The 25467-nt window shown below is 46.7% G+C and overlaps 1 protein-coding gene across 1 annotated transcript; it reads right to left on the reverse strand.

Annotated features, from left to right (window-relative positions):
• Positions 1–6930: 6930 nt before the first annotated feature.
• Positions 6931–25086, reverse strand: PA2G4 (proliferation-associated 2G4). The gene is made up of 13 exons (XM_077297539.1): positions 24796–25086; positions 17858–17986; positions 17581–17686; positions 16113–16182; positions 15167–15259; positions 14911–14974; positions 14226–14304; positions 13096–13174; positions 12223–12356; positions 11995–12089; positions 11569–11696; positions 10255–10308; positions 6931–9642 (listed from the first exon to the last, which is right to left on the reverse strand). Exons 1-13 carry the CDS (start codon positions 24881–24883, stop codon positions 9589–9591), a joined length of 1173 nt encoding a protein of 390 aa, XP_077153654.1. The 5' UTR covers positions 24884–25086; the 3' UTR covers positions 6931–9588.
• Positions 25087–25467: the final 381 nt, after the last annotated feature.

A 25467-nucleotide genomic window follows, 5' to 3' on the forward strand; every position in this document is an offset into this window, starting at 1 on the left:
TTGAAAATGGCGAACTCCTCCCATAGATACCGCTAATCTTAGGAATCTCTGGAAGTTCTCATGGATAGGTATGATAGTATGCATCCTTCAAATCTACAACTACCATGAAGCAGTGTTTGAACAACATCTTTATTGCTGAACTGATTGACTCCATCTTAAAGGTTTTATTATCCAGATACTCATTAAAGGACTTAAGATTAATGATAGTTCTAAATGATTTATCTGGCTTTTGAATCAGAAATAGAGGAGAGTAGAACCCTCTTCCTGATTCTGGGATTTCAATCAGCACTTTTTTAAGGCATAAATTCATGACCTCAGCTTCCAAAGCTGTCTGTTCAACGGTGGAAGAACGTAAGGGGGTTAGTTTAAACTTATCACGAGGCCAGTGATTAAACTCCAGTCTCAGACCGTCGGATATAATGCCTCGGACCAGTCACTATTTGTGATGTCAGACCATGTGGAAGAGAAGGCTGCCAATCTCCCTCCCACAGGGATTGCTAGTCATTGGTCTGGTTTTTTACGTTCTTTTGAGGAACGGCGAAACATGTAGCCCGAACCTCTCCTGCGTCTATCCTCCCATCTAAAATTATCTCTAGAGGGCGAGGATACACGTTTTCTTCCGCGACCAAATCTCCTTCTGTTGAAAGGGCGACGGTAAGATGCTGATGACAAATTAGGGAACTTTTTCTTGTCATCCCCTGCTTTCTCAAGCAAGTCATCCAGGGTTGGCCCGAAGAGATATTCCCCCTTGCATGGGATAGTGCAGAGCTTGGACCTTGATTGAATGTCTCCAGACCAACACTTCAACCATAAGGCTCTACGAGCCGCGTTGCAAAGTCCTGCTGCTCTGGCCGCCATTCTGACCGAATCTAATGAAGCGTCTGACAGGAAGGCCGCAGCATCTTGAATTACCGGGAGCGCACCTAGGATTGTATTCCGGGACGCGCCTTCCTTAAGTTGTGACTCCAACTGATCCAGCCAGACCAATAATGATCTGGCCGTACATGTTGCGGTCACTGCCGGTCTTAAAGATCCGGCCGCCATCTCCCAGGTACCTTTAAGGAAGGTGTCTGCCTTCCTATCAAGCGGATCTTTAAGGGTCCCCATGTCCTCAAATGGTAATGAGGCTTTCTTGGATGCCTTTGCCACTGCAGCATCTAACTTAGGGGCCTTGTCCCAGGTATCAGCAGCTGCATCCTCAAAGGGATACCTGCGCTTTAATGCTGGTGGCAATGAACCTTTCTTCTCCGGTTTCTTCCACTCCCGGAGAATCAAATCCGGAATCTTATCAATCACCGGAAAAGACCTACGTCTCTTATGGTCTAATCCACTGAACATTATTTCCTGTCTGGAAGGTTGTGTTTTAGGCTCTTCTAGGCCCATTGTACCCCTGACTGATTTAACTAATTTATCAACCCGGTCCAGAGGTAGACAAAATCGGCCAGATTCCTCTTCTGATGACGAGGAAGAGGGAATAGAGCCATAAGAACCTTCCTCTCTTTCTTCCTCCGAAGAATCAGAGATTAAGGGAGCTTTATGTTTTGAACTTCCCGCCTGGGATAGAGACCGCAGGGATTCCCTTACTTCCGTACGGATCATCTCCTTTAAGTTAGCCGCACTTGCAGATTCTTCTGCTACCTAGGGGAGGACAATAAGGGTGATACCTTCTATCAGACCTGATGTCACTTAACCCCTACCCCTCCTGTAGACCTCACCGTCTGCTGTATACAGGGGGCGCATAATTTTTTGGGACAAGAATCTGGTAAAGGGATTCCACATAGGGCGCACTCCTTATGTTTCGTCTTTGTACTTTTCTTCCCCTAAAATGACAAAGTATAAGGGGGCCCCCGTCACTGAGTGAACTTTCACGTAGATCACTTACCAGCGTACGCCAAAAAAAGGTACCGGAAAACTAGGGGGTTCTTTCCCAGTCAAAGCTCTCGATCCCTGCTTGGATGAGCTTTTACGGCTGGACTGGTCACTTCTGACATGCTCCTTCTCCAAGGGCTTCTGTTGCACTTCATCCAGCAGCTGAGGCTGCTGCTCACCATCACTCTCCATGATGAAGATGTGGCCAAAAGCAGAGCTCTAAATCCAACACCTGCTTAAATCCCCCTGAATTCCGGTCAGCAGGCTGCATGGCGTCACTCTCATTGGTCCCTGCTGTTTCCGACTGCAGCTGGGAGGTCAGTGGGGTCTGTGAAGAATCCGGTGTTTCAGGATCGATGGGCGCCACCATCTTGGATAGACTGCGCATGCGCAGTCACCCAGCGACCCGGAAGCGCCTGCTGCTCTGCCCCCGACGTCACCGCACCCGGAAACGCTCCAGCACACGCTGAGAGCGGTGCAGGACGCCGGAGAAACATGCAGCAGCGCTCCGGATGGCGTACCTCTCCTGTCACTGCTACCTTACCATCCCGCTGCACCGCCGCATGGACCAAGGGAGCGCTATACTTACCGGCGCTTAGAGGAGATCAGGAATCCTCCGGACTCCGCTCCCTGCTGTAACACGCCACCGACGTGCAGTCCAGCCAGGACCACCGTGGTGTCTCCAGGGGTTCCCGCACCGGCCGAGGTAGGAGACCCCCCCCCCGCTACCTGATCCGGCCGGCCTGGGTCCTTTAGGATTTATCTGTAGGCATCTGTCCCTCCAGGAACAGGAAACCAACTGATGCATGGGAGAGGTGCCGCCCTTTTGTATCTGTAGGTTTCCTGTTCCTGAAGGGCGGATCCCCTCTCTCGTAGTGCTGTCATGGGAGTCCGAATAGAACTAAATCTCCGAGCAGTCATAATACTCGAAGGTCACCCGAGCGTGCTCGGGAAAACCTGAGCAACGAGTATACTTGCTCATCACTAGTTAAGACCACGGATATAGTTGACAGCTAGTTGCTAGTGGTCATAACCATGGATACCCAAGGTCCAGCAATGCCTGCACATGAGGAAAGAGACATAGCGAATCAGAAAAAGTGTACATTTCTAATTGGAGGTGTTTGTGAATATTAATATTACACATAATACATGCTGGGAGAGGATCGTGGACATGGGGAATACCCCTTTAAGCTTTACTGGAACAACTTTTGAAGAATCTGTTGGGTGGGCACTGCAACACCCTATGCGTTCACTTTGGTGGATCTCACCGGTACAAACATAAAACAACCAAAAGCTGAAAAATGTGCGTAACTTGCAGTTTAGCTAGTTTTCAAAGTGATCTATGACATATATCAGGTGAAAATATACATTGATGAATCGGGGCCTACAGATCTCACAAAATGTGAAACAAAGCAAACTTTCTTGGAAAATGCAGATTTTTTTTGTTATTCATCGCTTAAAGTGGGCATGTCACCAAATAAAAATGGCCATTTTTTGTTCTTATTTTATTCCAGCTGTTCCAGAGTTTTTTTTAATTCCACATTTTTCCAGAGCATTTTTATTTAGTGCTAATTTTTCTGACCTTTACTAAGGGGGCGTTACTCACAGGGTAATTAAGCTACTCTGCATTAAGACCCCGCACCTTTCCAGGGAATCCTGCGAGCAACATCACCTTGTGAAAACCCTGAACGTTAAATTTGTGGTGCCGATGTCTCTTCTAAATATCTGTGTATAATAGTGGAGATTTACCGCCAAATAGTGGCACCCAAGGAATATTACAAGAGTACAGCCTGGACCTCACAAAGCTCCTATGGACACCATGTAAATCATGGCTCCATTTTATTATGTCTGTACACTTCAACTATGCAGAACCCTAAAGAACTTCTGTTTTTAAAGGGTTTGTCCACTACTAGAACTCCTTCTTAAACTAAATGCTCGGCCCCAATAAAATAATAAAGCCTATACTCCCCTCCCATGTCGGCGCTGTTCCCGCAGTGTTGGCACTCTCTCTCCCCGGGGCTGTGATGCGCGCTCAGAGCTGGCGCCACTGTCTCCGCCTTTGGACAAATGGAACATGAAAAGGAAGCCAGGGATCAGCTGCAGCCGTGGTTTTCTCTACATGGTCAGTTTGTCTGAATCCGGAGACCGTGACGTCAGCGCTGATTGGGTGTTGGCATCACGTGTCATTCAACAGTATCACAGCACCAGCACCGTGAGTGCAGACACCTTTGGAACATTGTCGGCATGGGAGGTGAGTATAGGCTTTATTATTTTATCAGGCTTAACATTTAGTTTAAAAAAGGGGTTGTCCTAGTAGTGGACAACCCCTTTAACATTAAAAGTTACTTAGTTATTAATGGCTTTAAAGGAATTGTCCCACGAACAACATATCGCCCAGCTACAGGAAACAATGTACAATGTATGATTGATAGGCGATTGGCTGTGGAGACCTCAAATGATGCCATGTACAGTGGCCCAAAATTACTTGGGTGAATAAAGTATTACTGAGCATGTGCAAACTCTGCTCTAATAAGGGTCCATTAAGTTTACAGAGAAGTTCTAGAGAGTGTTATTAGAGCAGAGATTGCACATGCTCCGCAGCGTTTCAGTCACACAGAAGACGTTGGCCACCATATCCTCAAGGTCAGTGGAGGGGTCTCAGCAGCCGAACCCCACCAATCAGCTGTTTATCATCAGTGCATGTTGTTTATGGGATAACCCCTATAAAGCCACGTTCACACCTTGAGTATTTGGTCAGTATTTTACCTCAGTATTTGTAAGCCAAAACTAGAAGTGAGAAAGTCAGAGGAAAAGTGTATTAGAAACATGTCACCACTTCTTGTTTTGGCTTAGAAATACTGAGGTAAAAACTGACCAAATACTGAATATGTACACATGACCCAAGGCTGTGAATGAACATCTAAAAATGGCTATGAAAAGAAAAGTGACAATACAAATGCTTTGCTAACCATGTACCAGTCAGTCAATACCAATTTTATTTGGGAAAATATACAGATTGCAAGGGAAACTTGTAACGTTACTTACAGGCATTTTTTTTCCAAGAAATACATATTTAGTAGTAAAAGCGAGTACAAAAATTCTTTTTTTTTCTTGCAGTCACAGTGATTTAACCCATCTGAAACCAGAATTAACCCCACAGGAAAACCCATTCAAACTCATCAGAAAAATCACAATCATGCGATTTGTTCACCTCATGTCCCAAAGTCTTATGCCATCTGTCCAGATGTATAGGCCAGGTGTATAACACCAACATGCAGCTGTGCAAATCCTCAATATGTTGGGCTCTCTATAGCCAGTGGATTTTTAACACACAATTCATCAGATAGGAAAAGGGAGAAGGCGTGGGAACGGAAAAAAACAAACTCAAAAACCTTCAGTCTCCAAAACATGTCTACCCAGGCAGGAAAAAATACGCGATAAAAGAACATTTATTGCATGATATAAAAATATGTTTTTTTTAAATTGTGGAAATCGGATGGATGTCTGTAACAGCAAGGCCAACACCACTATTCAGTCGCACTGCCCCAATATAGACTGCAGCGAAAACAAAACCCCACTTATAACATCCATGCTCGCAGGAACAAATCACAGTGATATTCTAAAGCAGTTTAAAGGGATTGTCCATAGGATAAGAATACCTTGGCGACCCTCACCGATCCAGAGAACTGGGCTTCTTAAAGAGCCCCGTGTGAATACAGCAGAGGTGGATTATGCGCACTGCTGCACCCTTCATTCTTAATGGGACTGCCATAGATAGGAGCGCAGCGCTTGGCTGATCGGCACCGCCCATCATCGACCACCGCTCCAATCACACAGAGCTCTTCAGAGCCCCAGTTCTCGAGGAGTCGCAGAGATTGGACCTTCAGCAGTCAGAAAGTTATCTCCTTATTCCATGGATGGGGGATAACTTCCAAACTTGGTACAACCCTTAAGGGCTTGTTCACACTGTGCTTTTTTTGCTGCGGATTTTTCAGCTGCGGATTTGTAAAACCCGCAGTGCAAAACGGCGGTGGTTTTCCCTGCGGTTTTTTGTGCGGTTTCTACTGCGGATTCCACTGCGGTTTTCCAACTGCACTTTCCTATTGGTGCAGGTGGAAAACCGCTGCGGATTCCGCAGAAAGAATTGACATGCTACTTCTTTTTTTCCGCAGAAAATCAGGGCGGATTTTCAAGCGGAAAAACGCAAAGTGGGCACAGCGGTTTTTGTTTTCCATAGGGTAACATTGTACTGTACCCTGCATGGAAAAGTGCTGCGGATCCGCAGCTGCAAATCCGCTGCGGATCCGCAGCAAAAACCGCAAAGTGTGAACATAGCCTCAAGGTTTCCTACATGGGATGGGGACAAAAAAATATTCATTGTGGATCTCGCTATAAGGCCGGGATCACACATACGCGAGATACGGCCGAGTCTCGCAGGTGAAAACCCAGCTCTGGCGCCGGCACTCCGAAGCAGAGCGTGCGGCTACATGTGTTGCTGTGCGGCTGCACGCTCCGCTCCGGAGTGCTGGCGCCAGAGGAGGGATTTCACCTGCGAGACTCGGCCGTATCGTGTGTGTGTGATCCCGGCCTTATAGACATGATTTATATGCTTTTTTGGGACAGATTTTACACCGTACATTGCAAAGTGTGAAATTCTCAAAGAACGGATTTAAAGTTCCCTCCACGTCAATCTGTGTGTGGACATTAGTACGCATTGTATGAATGAGCTGAATTAAAAGTCTCATCCACTTTCTTGCTACTGTAATCGCTGCCGATTTTCAACCAAAATCCATACCAATTCCGCTACATGTGAACATGCCATCAGAGAACTAGCCAACTGGCCACGGAGACAAGTCTGGAAATTACAACTTTACTCATTCACATGAGGCCATGATTGCATTTGTATCTTTGTCTAATTTTTGGCGTTTTTAATTTGCGTCTTGTTCTTTCTTGTAATTTTTATTTTATATGTTAGTCATTGTGGTGGAATTAGGTGCTTCCAGATGTTTTAATTCGATCAACTGCGCTTTAAGAATTTGCAAACTTTTTCTGCAAATAAACTCCAGTACCCCCAGAAGTGATTTTATTGTACTTTTGTAAATACAAAGACACCATTTTTTTTAAAAAAACAATTCATAAACCACTTGCATAATTTTGAATAAAACTTGAGGCAAAAATGTCACCTAATGCAAAAAAAACAAAAATAATACTCTGCAAGTAATGAATCGGGCCCATATAGTAAGAATTTGTGGGTTACTATTACAATATTAAATGGAGTTCTCCACTTTTGAAAATGCCTACAAATTTTTTTTTAAAAAAAAAAAAAAAAGAGAAAAGTCTGATTTTCCACGGCGATTGATCTACGTGGAAAACCTTTAGTAATAATTCAACTGTTGGCAAAAAAGAAGCATTACACAGTATTCATTGAAATAAATGTGTTGTCTGTGTAGGGCAGGACAGACACTCTGGAGCAACACTCTTTGTAGCCACTTCCCACTCTGGTCCAGAGATAAGGACCCGGAGCAGAGGACCTCTTTTCTATTAACTCAAAATTCGCTAAGTGTATGAAAATGGATTTTCAAACCCATTAAAGTTTAGTGTGATCATTATGGCATGTAACCAATGCAAAACCCTCAACACTCAATTTTGAATTCTCCTTATGGGAAAACCTACATCTACAGATTTATGGAGCATATAAAAGGGTTTCCAAGTAGCTTGATGGCAAAGCTTAGAAGAGTTACATTGTGATTCTTTGCAAATTTATTAGACATCTGGAACTACAAATGTTCTCCCAATGCTGGTTTACTCAAACATTACGTAATCTAGACGAAAAAGTTTATTCATGATGTGCATGGGATGCAGGGCATCTCAGAGGGAGGAAAGAAAAAGAAAAATTAGGTGGGTACTTAAAACCTAGAAGAAATGGTCAGGCCACAAAGAAGTCCTCTCCGAGAGCGAAGGTCCTGATCCACAGTCTAAGTACAACATCTGTCCTGTATAATTTAATGCAACAGCTAAAGAATACAAGAAGCTCACATGGATGTGAGGTTCACCTTTTGATTCTCTTCTATTGATATTAAAAAAAAATAAAAATCCACAAGCTGGAAATCCAGATCAATTTCTTTGGGAGTTGACGTGTAATTCATAAGGACCATACTTAAAGGGGAGTCTGTCAGCCCCAACAGACAGTATAAACTAACACTCAATGTTGGGGCTATTGCCTTTCTAATAGTCTAATTGCTGCCTCCATTCTACAGAAACTAAAATGTAATGAGATAAACTAATTAGGAGGCTCGGTGCACCCTTAGGGTGGCCAAAAGGCTCAGTCCACGGCTCCACCCACTGGTTTTGCATGTCCCTGCCTCCCTCACCGGTGACTGGCAGTGCGGGTCACCTGGAGAACACAATGACAGCAGTGAAAGCACAGGCAAGGGAATGCAGTCACTCACCAGTCAGTTAGCTAAGGACATGCAAGTCAAGTGGGCAGGATTATGCAGAACTTCCTGGCCACACCAAGTGTACACCTAGCCCCGTAATTAGCATGTCTGACTAAAGTTCAATTATTGCAGAATAGAGGCAGAGAGTAGACCACTGAAAGGTGTGATTTTTACAGGGGCTAGAAGCACTACAAGGATATATGCTTAGTTTATACTGTCAGTTTCGGGTGATGGACTCACTTTAAGTAGTTTCACGTGTATGTAATTTGATAAAAACTAAAATGAGTGTGCATTTATCTACAGAACAGGATGGGGTTCAAGGTTTAAAACCGAACATTAAATTCATTTTAGAGCAAGCAGGAAAAGAAGGAAATTGATGTGGAGAAAACGGGCAATCTAAGTAGACATGGTAGCACTGTGCAGACAAGGGATTCCTTACAACAACATGGTTGGAACCGTTTTTACACATGACAGCATGCTCACCTTGACAGATGCCTGCCAGGACATGTGTATGGTCAGGAGGTATCAAGCACCAGGCCTATACCTTAGAAAAGGGCACATGCACCATACCTGCTGGCCCTGCACATGTCCTGCCATCATTGGTGGCTCTCACCTCCTGATGTGGAAGTGAGCAGGGCCGGAATAAACCTTTACGCTTCGGCACCACTTCCATTTAAAGGTTTAGGAGAAAATAATGGGACATATCAAAATTGAAAACCATTGCTCTGAAATATTAATACAAAACAAGTCCTCAAAACCCGTTCGGAGCACATCTTGCTTCATGATAACCTACTTGGTGATCTGCATTTGGATCTGAACAGTCATGGCTTCGGCAGTGCCTGTCCAGAACTGCCATGAGTTTCCCACAAGAGGATGAGATATGGTGGGATCTGTGATCAGAGCCACCTTGGCAGCAGAGGGAGGTTTGGAGAAGTAGTGGTAGAAATCTTTAAGGAGGAATTGTTCAAATTTTATAAAATATTGACATTTATTTAGAAAGAGGGGCTTAAGACTGGTTTTATGCCTGAATTTATTGTTCGTTTTTTATAGATTTTTGGTTTAGTAGTCTGGTGTAAATTCCAAAAAGGACGGTTCCCTCAATGTCCATGTTTTGCATCCAAAGAGGGCAGGGGAGGCCTGGATCCATTAGCTCTCTGCAAAATCACCCATCAGAGGCTTTTCTTTTACAATATTTCTTGGGAGAGGGGAAAGAGGCAAAAATAACGCAGACACTAAAAAATAAACTGGCAGGTTGAAGTCAAACACCTCCATGAGGTGTTCCTCACTCTGTGCCTTCATTATCCTCAGCAGTGGCCTGTTCAGCAGTCTTCGAAGCCTGGAATGGATAATGCACGATTTAGCATAAGGGCATAATAACAATGACAGTAGTTCTCTTAGCAATGTAAAAAGAAGAACCTTAAAAAAGGGTTTCCAAGAGTTTATGAAAAACTAGCTGCAAGAAATGTTATTAACAGGGCTGTGGAGTCGGTAAGCCAAACCTCCGACTCAGACTCCTCAATTTCCATGACACCGACTCCACCAAAATGGGCTCCGACTCCACAGCCCCGATTATTAAAGGGGATTCCAAAGACCTTTAAATTGATGGTCTATCCTTAGGACAGGGTATAAATATTTGATCGGTGGTGAGGAGACACCCAGCACCTCAGCCAATCAGCTGTTCCTGGTGCCGGTCCCAGCCGGATGTGCCGAGTTGCGGATGGCATAAGGGTTGATTCGAACCCCCTTAAGCAACTGTTGGGGAAAGTGGCCTTGAGTAGATGATGTGTTAAATATTTAGGACTGAAACAATCCTTCAACAACTAGTTAACACACACATTAGCAGTTTAGCCCGTTTTTCGGATGCCAATAATTCTCATATGGCCTTTAACAGTTCTCCCGTTAGTGGTCATTTACAGGAGCAGGTGGTTTAGCCGACTAGAGCAGTTACCTTCTTTTTCTTTTTTTTCTGGGTCTTCCGACTGGCTGAACTTTGCAGTAATGCCTAAATTAAGATAGGAAAAATAGATAAAAAACACAAAGTGACGACAATAAAATATAGTCTTGCGTAAAGGGAAAGAAACTCCCAACTATGTCCACCTCAAAGCCCTGTCTTAGGTAGTACAATGTGCCAAGGAGCAGCTTCAGCTTAAAGGCCCCGTCTCACATAGCGAGATCGCTAGCGAGATCGCTGCTGAGTCACAAGTTTTGTGACGCAACAGCGACCTCAGTAGCGATCTCGCTATGTGTGACACGTACCAGCGACCAGGCCCCTGCTGTGAGATCGCTGGTCGTGTCGGAATGGCCTGGACCTTTTTTTGGTCGTTGAGGTCCTGCCTGACATCGCTGAATCGGTGTGTGTGACACCGATCCAGCGATGTCTTCACTGGTAACCAGGGTAAACATCGGGTTACTAAGCGTAGGGCCGCGCTTAGTAACCCGATGTTTACCCTGGTTACCAGCGTAAATGTAAAAAAAAACAAAAAAAACAGTACATACTCACCATCTGATGTCCGTCAGGTCCCTTGCCGTCTGCTTCCTGCTCTAACTGACTGCCGGCCGGAAAGTGAGAGCAGATCACAGCAGTGACGTCACCGCTGCGCTCTGCTCTCACTGTACGGCGGCACTCAGTCAGAGCAGGAAGCAGACGGCAAGGGACCTGACGGACATCAGATGGTGAGTATGTACTGTTTGGTTTTTTTGGTAACCAGGGTAAACATCGGGTTACTAAGCGTGGCCCTGCGCTTAGTAACCCGATGTTTACCCTGGTTACCCGGGTGCTGCAGGGGGACTTCGGCATCGTTGAAGACAGTTTCAACGATGCCGAAGTCGTTCCCCTGATCGTTGGTCGCTGGAGAGAGCTGTCTGTGTGACAGCTCCCCAGCGACCACACAGCGACTTACCAACGATCACGGCCAGGTCGTATCGCTGGTCGTGATCGTTGGTAAATCGCTATGTGAGACGGGGCCTTTAGACAACCCTTGAGCAAACAAAAGAGGGCCAGCAGTCAGACCAAGAGGTCCTAGAGATAAAGAAACCACCAGAATATTGCTGACAAAGTCAGAAACATTTGCAGTTGTTGCAGGTTTATGTGCAGCTAATCTTAAAAGGTTATTCCAGCACATCTACAGGATGAGGAGATGACTGGCATAAATGTTAGTGACTTTATTCAAAGTGGACAGTGTGCTGCACCACAAGAGCGCTGCTGGCATACAAAAACACATGGTGGCTTTAAAAAGAATAAATAAATAAAAAAAAAACTCACCTTCAGTTCTGTATCTTGCACCTCCAATTCAGATTTATACACATCTGGATCAAAGGGGCCACTAGTTATCCTCATGGGGCCATTAGGCATCAGGAGAACTGTGAACTTGAATTGTGCAACGTGCTCTCCTATAAACAGACAGAAATGGCTGCATTGAGTTCAATGCTTATCCAGGACATGTGAAATGAAGGTTTCACTATAAAACATTTGCTTATACAAGAGCAGAGAGTTCACACATCTCCAGGCAATTACATTTTAACACAGAAATCAAATATACAAGAAGGGGCTGTCTGTATGGCTCCGTGTATTAGCTAGGCCAGCCCCCTTCTGTCCCTGAATGAGCCGATAGAGAATGGTTGGCTTAGATAATAATCATGAGTAGATCACTAGGTTTTGCCACATACCCCTTTACCATTTGATGCTCACCTTCCTTCTCATACAGTACATTGAAAGGCTGGAGAAGCTCATGTTTGGCGCACTCCACTACACCCATTCTAGCCTTTTTCTCATCTTCAAAGGCCCTACCCAAAATGGAAAGATTACAATTACATTTATGAAAAATCACTGCAAGATTGTCGAGTGCCACAACTTTATTCTCATGCATTTTGTAGCTACACGTAAACACAGAAATCTGGCGCCAACACTTCTTCATACCGGAGAGTGAATGGCATGGCACCAAAACGTCTCTCCACTTCGCTGAAAAAGGCACGGGAGGTTTTCATTTTCAGACCATACTGCTTTGTTGGGTCCCTTTTGTAAATTGTTGTCCTCTGACCAGCATCCTTCGCCTATTTTCAACATCACCAAAAAGCAAAACAAACAAAAAAACAACTTTGATAACTTGGACAATGTAGAAAAGCGGCAACTCACTGCAGTGGGCTACACTGTACTCCACAGGGGTGTAACAATCATGGTGGCAGATGGTGCCGGCTGTCTTGGCCTAAATGTATGTCCTCAGATGTACATTCAGCTGAAATGAATTGTAGGGCACAAATCCACCAGCTCCCCGCACCAAAAGAGCTATACTGGCCGATGGCCCATCAGAGGGCGGCAGGTGACGTCAGCACGCCATCACTTCCATGCATCAATTGCACCCCCCCCCCAGGTTGGGGAACATTATTAAAAAATGGGGAACGTCATTAAATAAAAAAGGGCTCAGGACCGGAGCCATTATTAAAGGATGGAGCCCACAATGGAGGACATTACTAAAGGATGGTGCCCAGGACAAAAATATAGTATAGGGACATTACTACAAGAAGGGGCATGTTATTACAGGAAGGGACCAGAAAGGGGGCCACGACTGAGGCCATTATTACAAGATTGTAAACATTACTGCAGGATTGGGCCCAAAACAGGGCACACTATTACAGGAAGGGGCCAGGATGAGGGCCATTATTACCAGATAGGGAACAGAATGGATGACATTATTATAGGGGCTTATTGATCTGACCAATATTCTGGTGGGGTCCCTGGTCCAAATTCTGCACAGGGGCCCATAGGACTGTAGTTAACGCCACTGGTGCTCACCTTTCCTTCTCCGGTGCTGATAAGAACATCAACTGCGTAAACCTCATGGACCTCAAACTCTGCTTTTTCATGGTCCTTCCTGCAAATAAAGTTAATAATAATAGAGGAGCACTTTTATCAAGTCAGGGCTGGGTTTTAGTTAGTGCAATATGAAGCTGTAAATTCTGGAGATTTAGAAACCAGGGGAACAAATCTTGTGGTACAGGTACCGTATACTGTCCAGTGTAGTGAGAGGGCAACCTTGTCATGGCAGGTGGGCTCTGAAAGCCTGATCTTGCTGTGTGCGCTCCTGCTAAATCTCCTTAGGTGATGGCTATAGCATGGCATTGTGTACATAGAATTTAATGGGAATTCTCATCCGTTCAGACAAATGTGCAGGTAAAATTACTAAATATCAAAGTTCATCCATAGACAAAGCACCAACAAGCTGTACAGAATACACAGAGTATGGGAATGGTGAAGGACGCCTCATATCCATGAACGGGATATTGTCCCTGCCTCATTTTATTCCGCTTTGGAGGTTTGTTCAAACAATTGCGACATTGCCTTCAGTAACCCTGGAGGAGCTTAACAGAATCCGTCACTTCTCCTGACATTTCTGTTACTGAATACCTGTATTTCTCATGAAACCATTCTGGGGCAGCCTTCTTAAAATTCTGATGTTCCTCTTTTATTCCTCCTAGACTCATGTGAATAATTTGGCAACTGGGTGTTACCATTCCTATCAGTCAAAGAGGCGTGTCCCTACCCAATGCAGCACCAATTGGACCGTTTCAGACAGTGTGTAGGCCACAACCCCAACTAGAAACACCCAGCTGTCAATTTACTCACCCATTCTAGGGGGAACAGCACGATGCTGTGGAATACTAACACTCACATGTCAGGAGGGCTGACCGGTCAACTTCAAGCGCAACTATTCTTTCTAGCCTAGTAGGTTTTAGGTTAGAAATTCAAAATCAGACTGGTCAATGGGGATGTGGAAAGATGCAAACCAAGAGGCAGCCAGCTGAGCCCCGCAGGGTCTGAAGTCTGAGCAGTGGTTCCAATTTCCAATGCCAGCCTCCTGGAAAGTAGTAAAAACAGAAAGAAAAAAAAGAAAAACACAAATCTAGCTGCATGCAGTAACATACTTCTGCTGGTCATTTGGGTTCTGAATAATGGTCTTCTCTCCATCGATAACATGCTGCTTTAACTGATGAGACAGCATCCCTAAGTGGGAGGAAAAAAAACCTTTTAGAGAAAGTGCAGTTAAAGTGTAACAGTACTTTTATTTTTTACATAAAATCAATAGTACCAGTGGATGTAAGAAACTTTGTACTATATATCAGAGAAATTGGCTTCTTTCTCCTCCTGTACTGATCATTCTCAATTCACGAGTAATGTCAGTCTTCAGTGAATCCAGATTTCCCATTACTGAGAGAGGACGGTTGGTGCTCATAACGTTCTATGGAGAAAGGTAACTGTGACCTCAGGAGACCGTGCAGCACAATGTCTGTCGGCCTCTGGCTCCTCCCTCCACTATAGAATTATAAAAGCGCCAGCTGTCACCTCCGATCAGAATGAATGAAGAGAAAACACGCAATGGTGGCCCGTTCTCAAGAGATGCTGTTGATATGATGGAAATGTCACAGCCTCTGGAAAGCGGATCTGTCACCAGAATTCGGAATACAAACTGCATACATTAAAAAGATTGCTTACACTAAAAATAAAAAATAAAAATAGCATTTTATGAGTCTCAGCTAGAGCTTGATTCAAAATGCTCACTAATTTTAGAACTCTGAAAACATTAGATATTATTTCCCATGTGTCTCCTACCTTCAATGGGTACACAGTTAAAAGACGGACAGATCTTGTTCCACGCTTCAGTCACCTGCGCGTTCTACAAACAAAGACACGGTGTCATTAGACTCTGCAGAATATTGTGACACGACACACCGTGATCCCAGCTGCTCATCAGGGTACAGTAGCCCGGCGGACATTATGCCTGCGCTGACATCTTAACACAGGGCATATGGTATCGGCACAGCCACTTCTGGGACTGAGGCCAAACTAAGCAATTTCTGGTTCTCACCTGGTTTCCAGGCTTTACAAGACGGAGCGCTGCCTCCGCACACAGATGCGCAGCCTTGATAACATCGGCTTTACGACCAGTGACTGCCGAATCCTAAAGAGACATGAAAATAGAATTCAGCACAAAAGCGCTGGGGAAAAAAAAAACCTGCTATACTGTGCCAATATGGAAAGATGAAACTGTGCTTCACAACTTTGTACTAAAAACCTTTCACAAAAGACGAAGATTTGCAGAACAAAATAGTTTTAGGATCAGGTGGGACATACAGAGTATAATTCTGACAAATCTGAAAGGGAATCTGTCACCCCAAAAATCGTATATGAGCTAAGGCCACCGGCATCAGGGGCTTATCTACAACCTTCTGTAATGCTGTAGATAAGCCCCCAATGTAACCTGAAAGGTAAGAAAAACAGGTTATATCATAATCACCCAGGGGTGGTCCCGGTGCGGTCCGGTCAGGTGGGCATCGCGGTCCGGCTCCACCCATCTTCTTACGATGACGTCCACTTCTTGTCTTCCTGCTCCGGTGCAGGCGTACTCTGTCTGCCCTGTTGAGGGCAGAGCAAAGTACTGCAGGCGCCGGGCCTCTCAAACCTTTCCCGACATCTGTGCACTGCAGTACTTTGCTCTCCCCTCAACAGGACAGAGAGTACGCCTGCGTCGCAGAGTGAAGACAAGAAGAGGACGTCATCCTATGAAGATGGGAGGCCCCCGGACCATGACGCCCCTGGGCGAGTATAATATAACCGCTTTTTCTCATCTTTCAGGATACATCAGGAACTTTGGGGTGACCGATTTTTGGGGTGACCAATTCCCTTGAAGCCACCAGCACAAAAATGGATCAAAATTTGGACCTCTACAAATTTGACAAAGGAAAACACAAAATAGGATATGCTTGAACAATATAAGCAGCTGTGTGGCAGAGATGGGAGATAACTGGTCTTACCTTAGAAGCGCCGACAACAAAGCTGTGTGCAACATTAGCAATGAAGCCGTCTACGTGGACGCCGAGGTCTCTGTAACACAATTGAAAAGTAGTGTAGGAGTGAGTTCACGTGGTGCTGTTTTTGCCCGTGCAGTCTAGCTTGACAAGAGCCACTGAGCTCAGTGATTGGCTGCAGCGGCGATGTGCGCTTTAGTCATGACTTCAGCATTGCAACCATTAAACAAAGACCAGAGCAGCTGTAGAAGCAGCACTCGGCCTCCGGGGGGCACAAGTATCATATTCATTGTTTTAAACAAATGCAAGCTTATAGAGTTAAAGGGAATGTCTTCAGATTTTTGCCACCTAATCCGAGAGCAGCATAATGTATGGGCAGAGTCCCTGATTTCAGCAATGTGTCACTTGCTGGACTGCTTGCTAGTTTTCATAAAATTGCAGGAGATGATCACTAAAGGACTACTTGGCCTGCCGACAGGTAGTCCAACCACCCAAACACTGATTGTACGCTGTGCATAGACAGGAAGATGCCAGAGGAGGCAACCACTTAATGGTGGGGACGGGGATATACACAGCACTCAGAGAACTGGAGATGTGCAGTAGATAAAACAAGTTACTAATCAAAACTGCAGCAACCAGTACATTAAATGACATCCTGGGTCTCTGCCCTTACATTATGTGATGCTATCAGATGGGGGTAGCAAAAACCTGGTAACAGATTCCATTTAAAAGTGTATCAAGGAAAATCTCTTTAAATGAGCAGTCCAGTGATTTTTTACTTTACAGTGTGCTATGTGAGTAATTAGTGTGACAACATTCTCACCGGCCGATGTCTTCTCCTGGGATCAGCCCTGCTTCAGCCTCACGTTACCACCTCTGTAAATTGCCAGATCACTGGGGCAGCAGTTACATTCTCAATATAGGTGTATAGGACTAAATTCCCAAAGACTTACATTGAGAAAATTCAAAAAGTGACCTCCGCTCCACCCAGCAACCTGGCAGGTCACAAATTCGGTGACGTACTGCTGGAGGAGTCTATGCCGGGAGAAGACGGCACTGGTGGCGCATGTGACTACATTAACACTTGTTTTTCTTACACCTTATTGCCTAGGAGACCGACCACCGCTCTAGTCCAGCTTGTGAACACTGTACTGGATCCAGTTATGAGTAGGTAATAAAAAGGTGTTCCAGCAATCCTGACCAGCTTCTAAACAGCGCTTACAAGCTCAATAGAAAGAGGTTATAAGCACTGCGCATGTTGTGCTGTGTAACAGCAGTGGTCGTCTCCTAGGCAATGAGCTGTAAGCAAGAAGAAGTGTGTTAATATCTCAAAAGCAGCAACATTTTTTTAAGAAGGATTAAATTGCAAAATTGCTTGTATTTAGAAGACCTATCTGTCTATGAAGAGAAGGATAGACCTTTAAGTGTAGGCTTTAATAAGAGACGAGAGGCTTTCTGTAAAACGTGTCCTTACATTTTAATTAGGTCACCTTTCTTCAGTTGGTAATCTTGGTCGCTCTTCAGAGGGGAGAAGTGACACACAGTGTTATTAACAGATATACTTGTTGGAAAGGCAATACCTGCAATAAAAACAAGAAAGAAGAGGCTAAATGCCAGTCTCCTGTGGAGAGGAGCAGTCACTGCGGCCCCCTAGAGTGACCCAAGGGCACAGAATTCTGGGATGGAACAAGCGAGCTGACCCCCTGGAATCTGCACCATGGACGCCCAGGTGTAGCCAAACTCCTGCTGACCTTTCTTCATTTCTTTTTCCTTTTTGAAAATCTTGCCCGTTTCCTCCATGATCATAGCATCGCCCTTTTCGCACAGGCTGAGGATAGACGCGTCTGCGGTGGCGGCCTCCACAAGAGCGCGCAGGACCCCTGGAACAGACAAAGGCGACGGATTAATCAGCATTAGAGGCTTTCATTTCCCACCGCCCCGTGTTCGGAGAGTGGGCTACGGAGCGATTGTGCATTGCCGTTTATACGTGGGAGATTCAGACCAAGCTGAACGATTCTTCTACAGAAGGAGCCATGTCAGGGGAACAGTCATACATGGGATAATTAACTCCTCGCATTCAGAGCTTTTTATAGCAAATTTACATACATCCACCTACCCACCTCTATTCAATGCGCTGGCTCACATGACAGGTATTGAAACCAGTACACAACAAATATATCCATGCATTTCCTCATCAAAAGTTAGGAAAATTAAAGTGGACCTGACAGACATCACCATAGATGCTTCTTACATTGATAATCGAAACTCAGACCTGACGAGACTGATGTACTTACATTGACATTCCAGCCGTAGAATACTTTTTGAGATGCCTCCCCCACCTAATATTAAATTACTAGATGGTGGCGCGATTCTAACGCATCGGGTATTCTAGAATATGCATGTCCACGTAGTATATTGCCCAGCGAAGTAGTATATTGCCCAGCGACGTAGTATATTGCCCAGCGACGTAGTATATTGCCCAGCGACGTAGTATATTGCCCAGCGACGTAGTATATTGCCCAGTGACATAGTATACAGCACAGAGCCACATAGTATACAGCACAGAGCCACATAGTATACAGCACAGAGCCACGTAGTATATTGCCCAGTGACGTAGTACACAGCAGTCACGTAGTATATTGCCCAGCCACGTACTATATTGCCCAGCCACGTAGTATACAGCAGAGCCACGTACTATATTGCCCAGTGACGTAGTATATTGCACAGCGACGAAGTATATTGCCCAGCCACGTACACAGTTTAAAAAATAAAAAATAAACATACTCATCTTCCGATCCGAGGGCCCCTTGTAGTTCTAACATACTCACCATACTTGTAGTTCTGTCGCCTGTGCGCGGTACAGGCGGCAGCTTCCGGTCCCAGGGTGTGATGACATCGCGGTCACATGACCGTGACGTCATGGCAGGTCCTTCTGCCATACGATCCTTGCTACCGGAACCTGCGGCTTGCACAGAGCGGTTACCGGAGGGTGGCGAGGAACGGCAAAGGCGGCGGAAGGTGAGTATATAATGATTTTTATTTTTTTTTATTATTTTTAACATTAGATCCTTTTACTATTGATGCTGCATAGGCTGTGTCAATAGTAAAAACTTGGTCACACAGGGTTAATAGCGGCGGTAACGGAGTGAGTTACCCGCGGCATAACGCGGTCCGTTACCGCTAGCATTAACCCTGTGTGAGCCGTGACTGCGGGGAGTATGGAGCGGGCGCCCGGCAGTGACTGCAGGGGAATAGTGAGGGACTAATCGGACTGTGCCCGTCGCTGATTGGTCGCGGCAGCCATGGCAGGCAGCAGGCGAGACCAATCAGCGAATGAATAACCGTTACGGAAGTTGAGGACAGACAGACGGAAGTACCCCTTAGACAATTATATATATAGATGCACTTATTTCTGGATTTTACAGCCTTTCGGACATTGATGATCAAGGTAAGTACACCAGTCTTGACAGGTCTAAGATTTATTCAATGATGGTAACAGCTTGTACTGTGAAATTTGGCAACAGCTTCGCTTTGAGGCTGTGTGCCCACGTTGCGCTTTTTATGCGTTTCTGCTGCAGTGGAAACGCTAAAAAACGCCTCCCCATGCAATCCTATGGGATTCCGCAGTTGCTGTGCCCATGCTGCGGATTTTCCCGCTGAGGAATCGCATAGCGGTAAAATCCGCAGCATGTTCATTATTTCTGCGGAATCGCGGCGATTCCACCGCCATAGGATTGCATTGAAATGCCCACTTTACGCATGGGGCCATGCCCACCGTGCGTAAAGTGAGCGCATCTTGTGCGGATGGTACCTGGGTCTGGAGGAGAGGAGACTCTCCTTCAGGCCCTGGGAACCATATACCTGTAAAAAATAAAAAAATAAAAAATATTGATATACTTACCTTCTGATGGCCCCCGGAGTCCTCCCGCCTCTCAGCGGTGCACGCGGCGGCTTCCGTTCCCAGGGATGCTTTGCACGAATCACAAAGGTCCTTCGCACAAAGCATCCCTGGGAACGAAACATACTGGGAGGGCCGCTGAGGAGATCGGGGGCCGTCAGAAGGTGAGAATAACCATATTTTTTTTTATTATTTTTAACATTCTTTCTTTTACTATTGATGCTGCACAGGCAGCATCAATAGTAAAAAGTTGGTCACACTTGTCAAGCACTAAGTTTGACAAGTGTGACCAACCTGTCAATCACTTTTGAAGCGATGCTACAAATCGCATGTAAAAGTACAAGCATTCTGCAAGCTAAAAACGCTTTTGTTTTGCGGGAAAACGCATGTGAATTCTGCATGCGTTTTACCAGCGGCAGGGAGTTGCGGAAATGCTGTGGACATTTCCGCAGCGTGGGCACATAGCCTGAGAGTAGTTGTGAGAATACAAAAAAAAAAACCAAAAAAAAAAAACCCCAAAACTAAAATTTCGGACAAAATGTAAATAAAAGATGACTGCTAGCAGCTAATCTAGGAATCCCCATGCTAGGTGCATGGCCAGCACGCTGCTCGGGAAGCTGATCAGGTCCTTCCATGTGTGGTCACAGTTGTGAAACCTGTATTACAGTCAGAGAATCTGGCTGTGTGACTGGTAATTATGACGCTCGTCCTCTGGGGCGGAGGTTTCTGCTCGTGTAGAGATAGCATTATTGCAGAGGCTGCCACCCGTACCGCCTGGCGTGGAGCAATGTGCAAGAACAGTGGCAGGACCTTGGTGACGGAGATGGAATTTGTGCCAGTATAAAAAGCTTAAAGGGGTTGTATGGTTAAAAAATAAAATTAAAAAAAATATAAAACATTTTTATTAATTACTCACACACGTATATACGGTGTATATGTATAATAAAATATAATATATACAAAATAATTTGTCATTTATAAAAGGCGCTGTTTGACACTGAATTATTGATGCCCTCCCAGAAGTCAGCTGTATTCTATGCCTGCTGGATATAAACAATGTATGGGGTACATTGCAGTCCTGTACATCTCTATTATGGCAGCTGTTGGAGCGGTTTTTAGCCAGTGGGCGGTTAGTTCAGTCATGGACAACCCCTTTAAGCATTTGCTAATTAAACACGACCACTCCACTGCTCCCTGGGCTTCGATGACAGGGCGGCAGCGGTGACCTCACATTAAATTCGGAATAAACAGAGGCCAGCGACTGCCTGTTGTGGACATACCGTATATTGCAGACATGACATCACCGTAGGGGGGGGAAAACCTCTTCCCAATTTCTTATCTTTTAAGGGCCATTTCCACAGGTCCACTTCTGCCCAGACATAAGCGGCGGCAGACTATTAACAAGTGAATCGGCCGACACTGCCAGGACAGAATGGCCGCACTGTCCGCACATGGGCAGCAGGTATCGGCACTTGCTGTATGATTGGACTCCATACCTTGCAGCTTTTCAGAGAGAAAACCATACTGTAAAAGCTGCAGAGGACCGAGCCGCACAGGAGACTAGTCGGACACGTGGTCCCCGATAGTTTCTTCCTGCCCGAGTGACAGGTGTCGTCCGTGTGTGCAGGTAAGGAGACCTGTCAGTCACTGACAGCTGGGCGGGATGACCACCGAGGACCCACGTTCTCAACTATTCTCCTGTGTGGCTCGGTTCCCAGTAGTTCAAAGTATGTTTTTCAGAGTCAGAAATACCAGGCAGAAATCATCCCGCCAGAGTCTGACACAGGATAGGCAGCCTGTGTCTGCGGTCAGGATCCCTTTAAGATTATCGAAAAATTGATTCATTTCCCAGATGTATTGAGATAAACATGGATTGTGAGTGTGTAGACATTTATGGCATCTATGGAGAGGTCAGCGTTAATGCCCCAACCTACTGGGAGAACACAGATGTAGGGGCTTCTATGCGGCCAGTTCTCCATGTTATACCCCCCTACAAGCTGCTGCCCGTTATGGACTGTGATGAAGATCAGAGGACGGGCATCAGGGGCCTCCATGATAAAGGTCTGTACACAGAGAGGGAGCGCGGCTTTTAGTGAGGACTCCTGGGGGGTAAGCATTGACTGAATACAGGAACAGATTTGATTCTGGAAAGTCATTAAATATTAGCAGCTAAATCTGCTGCTTCATTTACACTGAGATTTCGGGATGGTAACGAGCATCAGTTGACCGCGTACAAGTCGTTGAGCCCTCGGTGTTTTTACACAGACCATGGATGTGACCAGAATGACCACTAATAACCGTTCTGTCCCATTCAGCATCATGTTATCGGCAGCACAGCGAGTTTATACCAGGCAACGTGCTGCCGAGAACAATGATGAACGTGCCCCTTCCTCCAGGTCAGGCAGCTGAGACAAGTGAGGCCCTGGATTCCCACAGATCACCCACCACACCCCGAGGACTCACACTACCAATTAGAAGCTTCGTCTTTACACCTCCTTCAGAGTAGGGCGACTTCAGACATGTTTTATGAGAAGGTTGGAAATAAAGAGCAGCGCGGAAACCAATACGGCAGTGTGCAGTAATGTGACAGGTGGGCTGAACGTCTGAGCTACAAAATAGTCGTGTACGTTATACATTGTACGGCAACATTTCCAGGGAGGGGGAACATGTCATCTGTGCTGGCAGGGTGGAGGCTCGTGTGCTCTCCATACCATGCCGATCAGCGACCGTACACTCACACGGTCCCAGTCACCTGCCAGTGTAAGCATACCAGCTGTTACCCAGCAGACGAGCAAGACTATTCACCACGTGATCAGCTCGTATCGCAGGATAGAAGTCAGCGGCAGCAGATCGCCCGCTGTAACCTGGGAATGAGCCGCCGATCACATGAAGTAGTATTAGGATAGAAGAACCGCAATCATCCTTTTGCCCCCAATAGGAAGCGGTCACCAGGTTTTTGCCGCCTAATGTGAAGGCAGCATAATGTAGAGACAGAGATTCTGATTCCAGCGATGTGTCACTTACTGTAGTTTTGATACGATCACCCGTTTTGTTTTATCGGCAGGAGATCAGTAAAGGACTAATAAGAGTATGTTTCCACGGTCCAGATATGCAGCAGATACCCGCTCCGCCCAAAGCGCTGCCCCCTGTTCTATGCGTGGTGATTCCGCCTGTGTTCATTGAACTGTGCGGAATCACCATGCCCTATACATTGGACCGTGTAATTTATCTTGCGGAGACGCTCAGTAAGATAAATACACATGCTGTGGTCTGGAAAGATGCGCCGCATGTCCAGATACGCAGGGAGGCCACGGGTGTCCCTGCACGCATAGTGGAGATGGGATTTCATTAAATCCCATCCACTATGCTGTAACATCTGGACGCTGTGGCTGTACGCAGCGTGTCCAATCCTCAGCGAATACTGACCGCGGAAACATACCCTAAACCTACTGCCATGTAAGTCTTCACATTAATGAGCTCCTTTTATCTCCACCCTCACCACCAATTGGCAGCTTTCTGCCTATGCAGTGTACATAGAAAGCTGCCAATCAATGATGGGTTGGGTTTATTTGGAGCTCAACATTCAAAGAATGTCAAGATCTGCAGCAGATCAAATAGGGACTATCAAAACTGCAGCAAGCAGCCCAGTAAGTGGCGCATCACAGGAAACAGGGTCTCTGCCCATACATCATGCTACTCTCAACTGGCAAAAGCCTAAGTGATCCAGCGTTCCGTTCAGCCATCACCTATTCTGTGGATAGGGGAAAACATACAATAGGAAGACCCTGTAAACTGGCCCTTACATCAGCCATGGAAAACAAGGGAACGCAGGGAGTTTGTGGGACATTGGGGCATCCATGGCCAGTGAGTGACCAACGTGTCAGGCTGATGGCGCACTGCCATGGCCACTAGTGGCGCCCAGGACTGGCTGACCATGCTCTGTGCCCACTGTACTACGGAGGAGGGCTGTGTGCCGCTCATTGTAGAACGTCTTCCCCTGGGAGATCAGTGTTGTCTGTAGTGTCCGTCCACAGCTGACCCTTCTCCCCGAGGCCGGGCTACACGGCGAGGACAAGTCCTGACTATTGTATAAAAGTGAGGACTACAAAAGTTTGGGGCAAGTGAGAAAAACCAACCATGTCCAGAAGCGGGAGTGTGGCGGTAATTCGGTGTCACCCTAGTCTCCGAGTGGCCCTGCTGGGCCAGGGTGATGGTTGGCACATGGCGTGTGTGGCTCCAATCATGCCCACTACTAGGGCCAGTACTCCTGATGAGCAGAGCTCCTGCGCCCACCACAGGCTTGGCCTGAGATTCCTGCTGTGGAGGACCCAGTGCAGCTCTGACCGAGGCTCTCCTGCAGCCACACATGCACAGGCCCTGGTGACCGGGAGGGCCACATGGCAGCAGCGTGTGCACCGGACCCTGCGATTAGTGTAATCCTACAGCACAGCTGTGGCCGGCACTGCAGCATGGCGGCGGCCTCCACACGGCCCTGCCACCGGGGACAGCCAGGAGACCCAGCCCCCGGGAAGTGGGGCCGTCATATGTACGGAGCACGGCGGGCCCGGCAGACACGTGGGTGCCCGGAGACGTACGGGTGCCGGGGAGGCTCATGGCAGGCGGGACACGTGCGATCCCCTCCCCCACTGTGGCTCGGCTTATACCAGCCGCCAATGCCCGCACCTGAGCCCTCCGAGCCCACCTCTCCCCGCCAGAGCCGGCCGCCATTCACGTGCTGGCACCCAGAGCCCGGCAGAGCCACGACCCCCCTGCTGACAGCCGGACACTCACTGTTGGCGATGTCGCCCCCCATTTTGTACTTGGTGACCACCAGGTCCTCAGCGATCGTCTGCTCTTGCTGCTCATCGTCACCCGACATTTTGGCGTCCAACTGTCTCTCTTCTGCACAGGAGTGCGGCGCACACAGAGAGAGCGAGCTCACAGGAGGCGGGAGCGCACCGCAGGCGGAGGGTTGAGGGTCAGGCGGGTTGGCCGCAAAGCACCCGGGGAGTTGTAGTTCGCAGCTTCGCTGCACCCGTGACGTGAGAGGACGCGAGGCGCCTGCTCCGTGAGCTAACCACATGTGTGCGCAAGGCATGCCGGGAGCTGTAGTTCCTGTACTCAGCCGGCAAATATAGACTACACAGTGAGCGGAGACTATAGGAAGGCATGGCCCTATATGTAGGGACGGGAGGGAAGGCATGGTCCTGTATGTAGAGAGGGAAGGCATGGCCCTATATGTAGAGAGGGAAGGCATGGCCCTGTATGTAGGAACGAGAGGGAAGGCATGGCCCTATATTTAGGGACGGGAGGGAAGACATGGCCCTGTATGTAGGGACGGGAGGGAAGGCATGGCCCTATATTTAGGGATGGGAGGGAAGGCATGGCCCTATATGTAGGGACGGGAGGGAAGGCATGGCCCTATATGTAGGGACGGGAGGGAAGACATGGCCCTATATGTAG

Source organism: Ranitomeya variabilis, chromosome 3 (genome assembly GCF_051348905.1).
Source record: "Ranitomeya variabilis isolate aRanVar5 chromosome 3, aRanVar5.hap1, whole genome shotgun sequence".
Taxonomy (NCBI): domain Eukaryota; kingdom Metazoa; phylum Chordata; class Amphibia; order Anura; family Dendrobatidae; genus Ranitomeya; species Ranitomeya variabilis.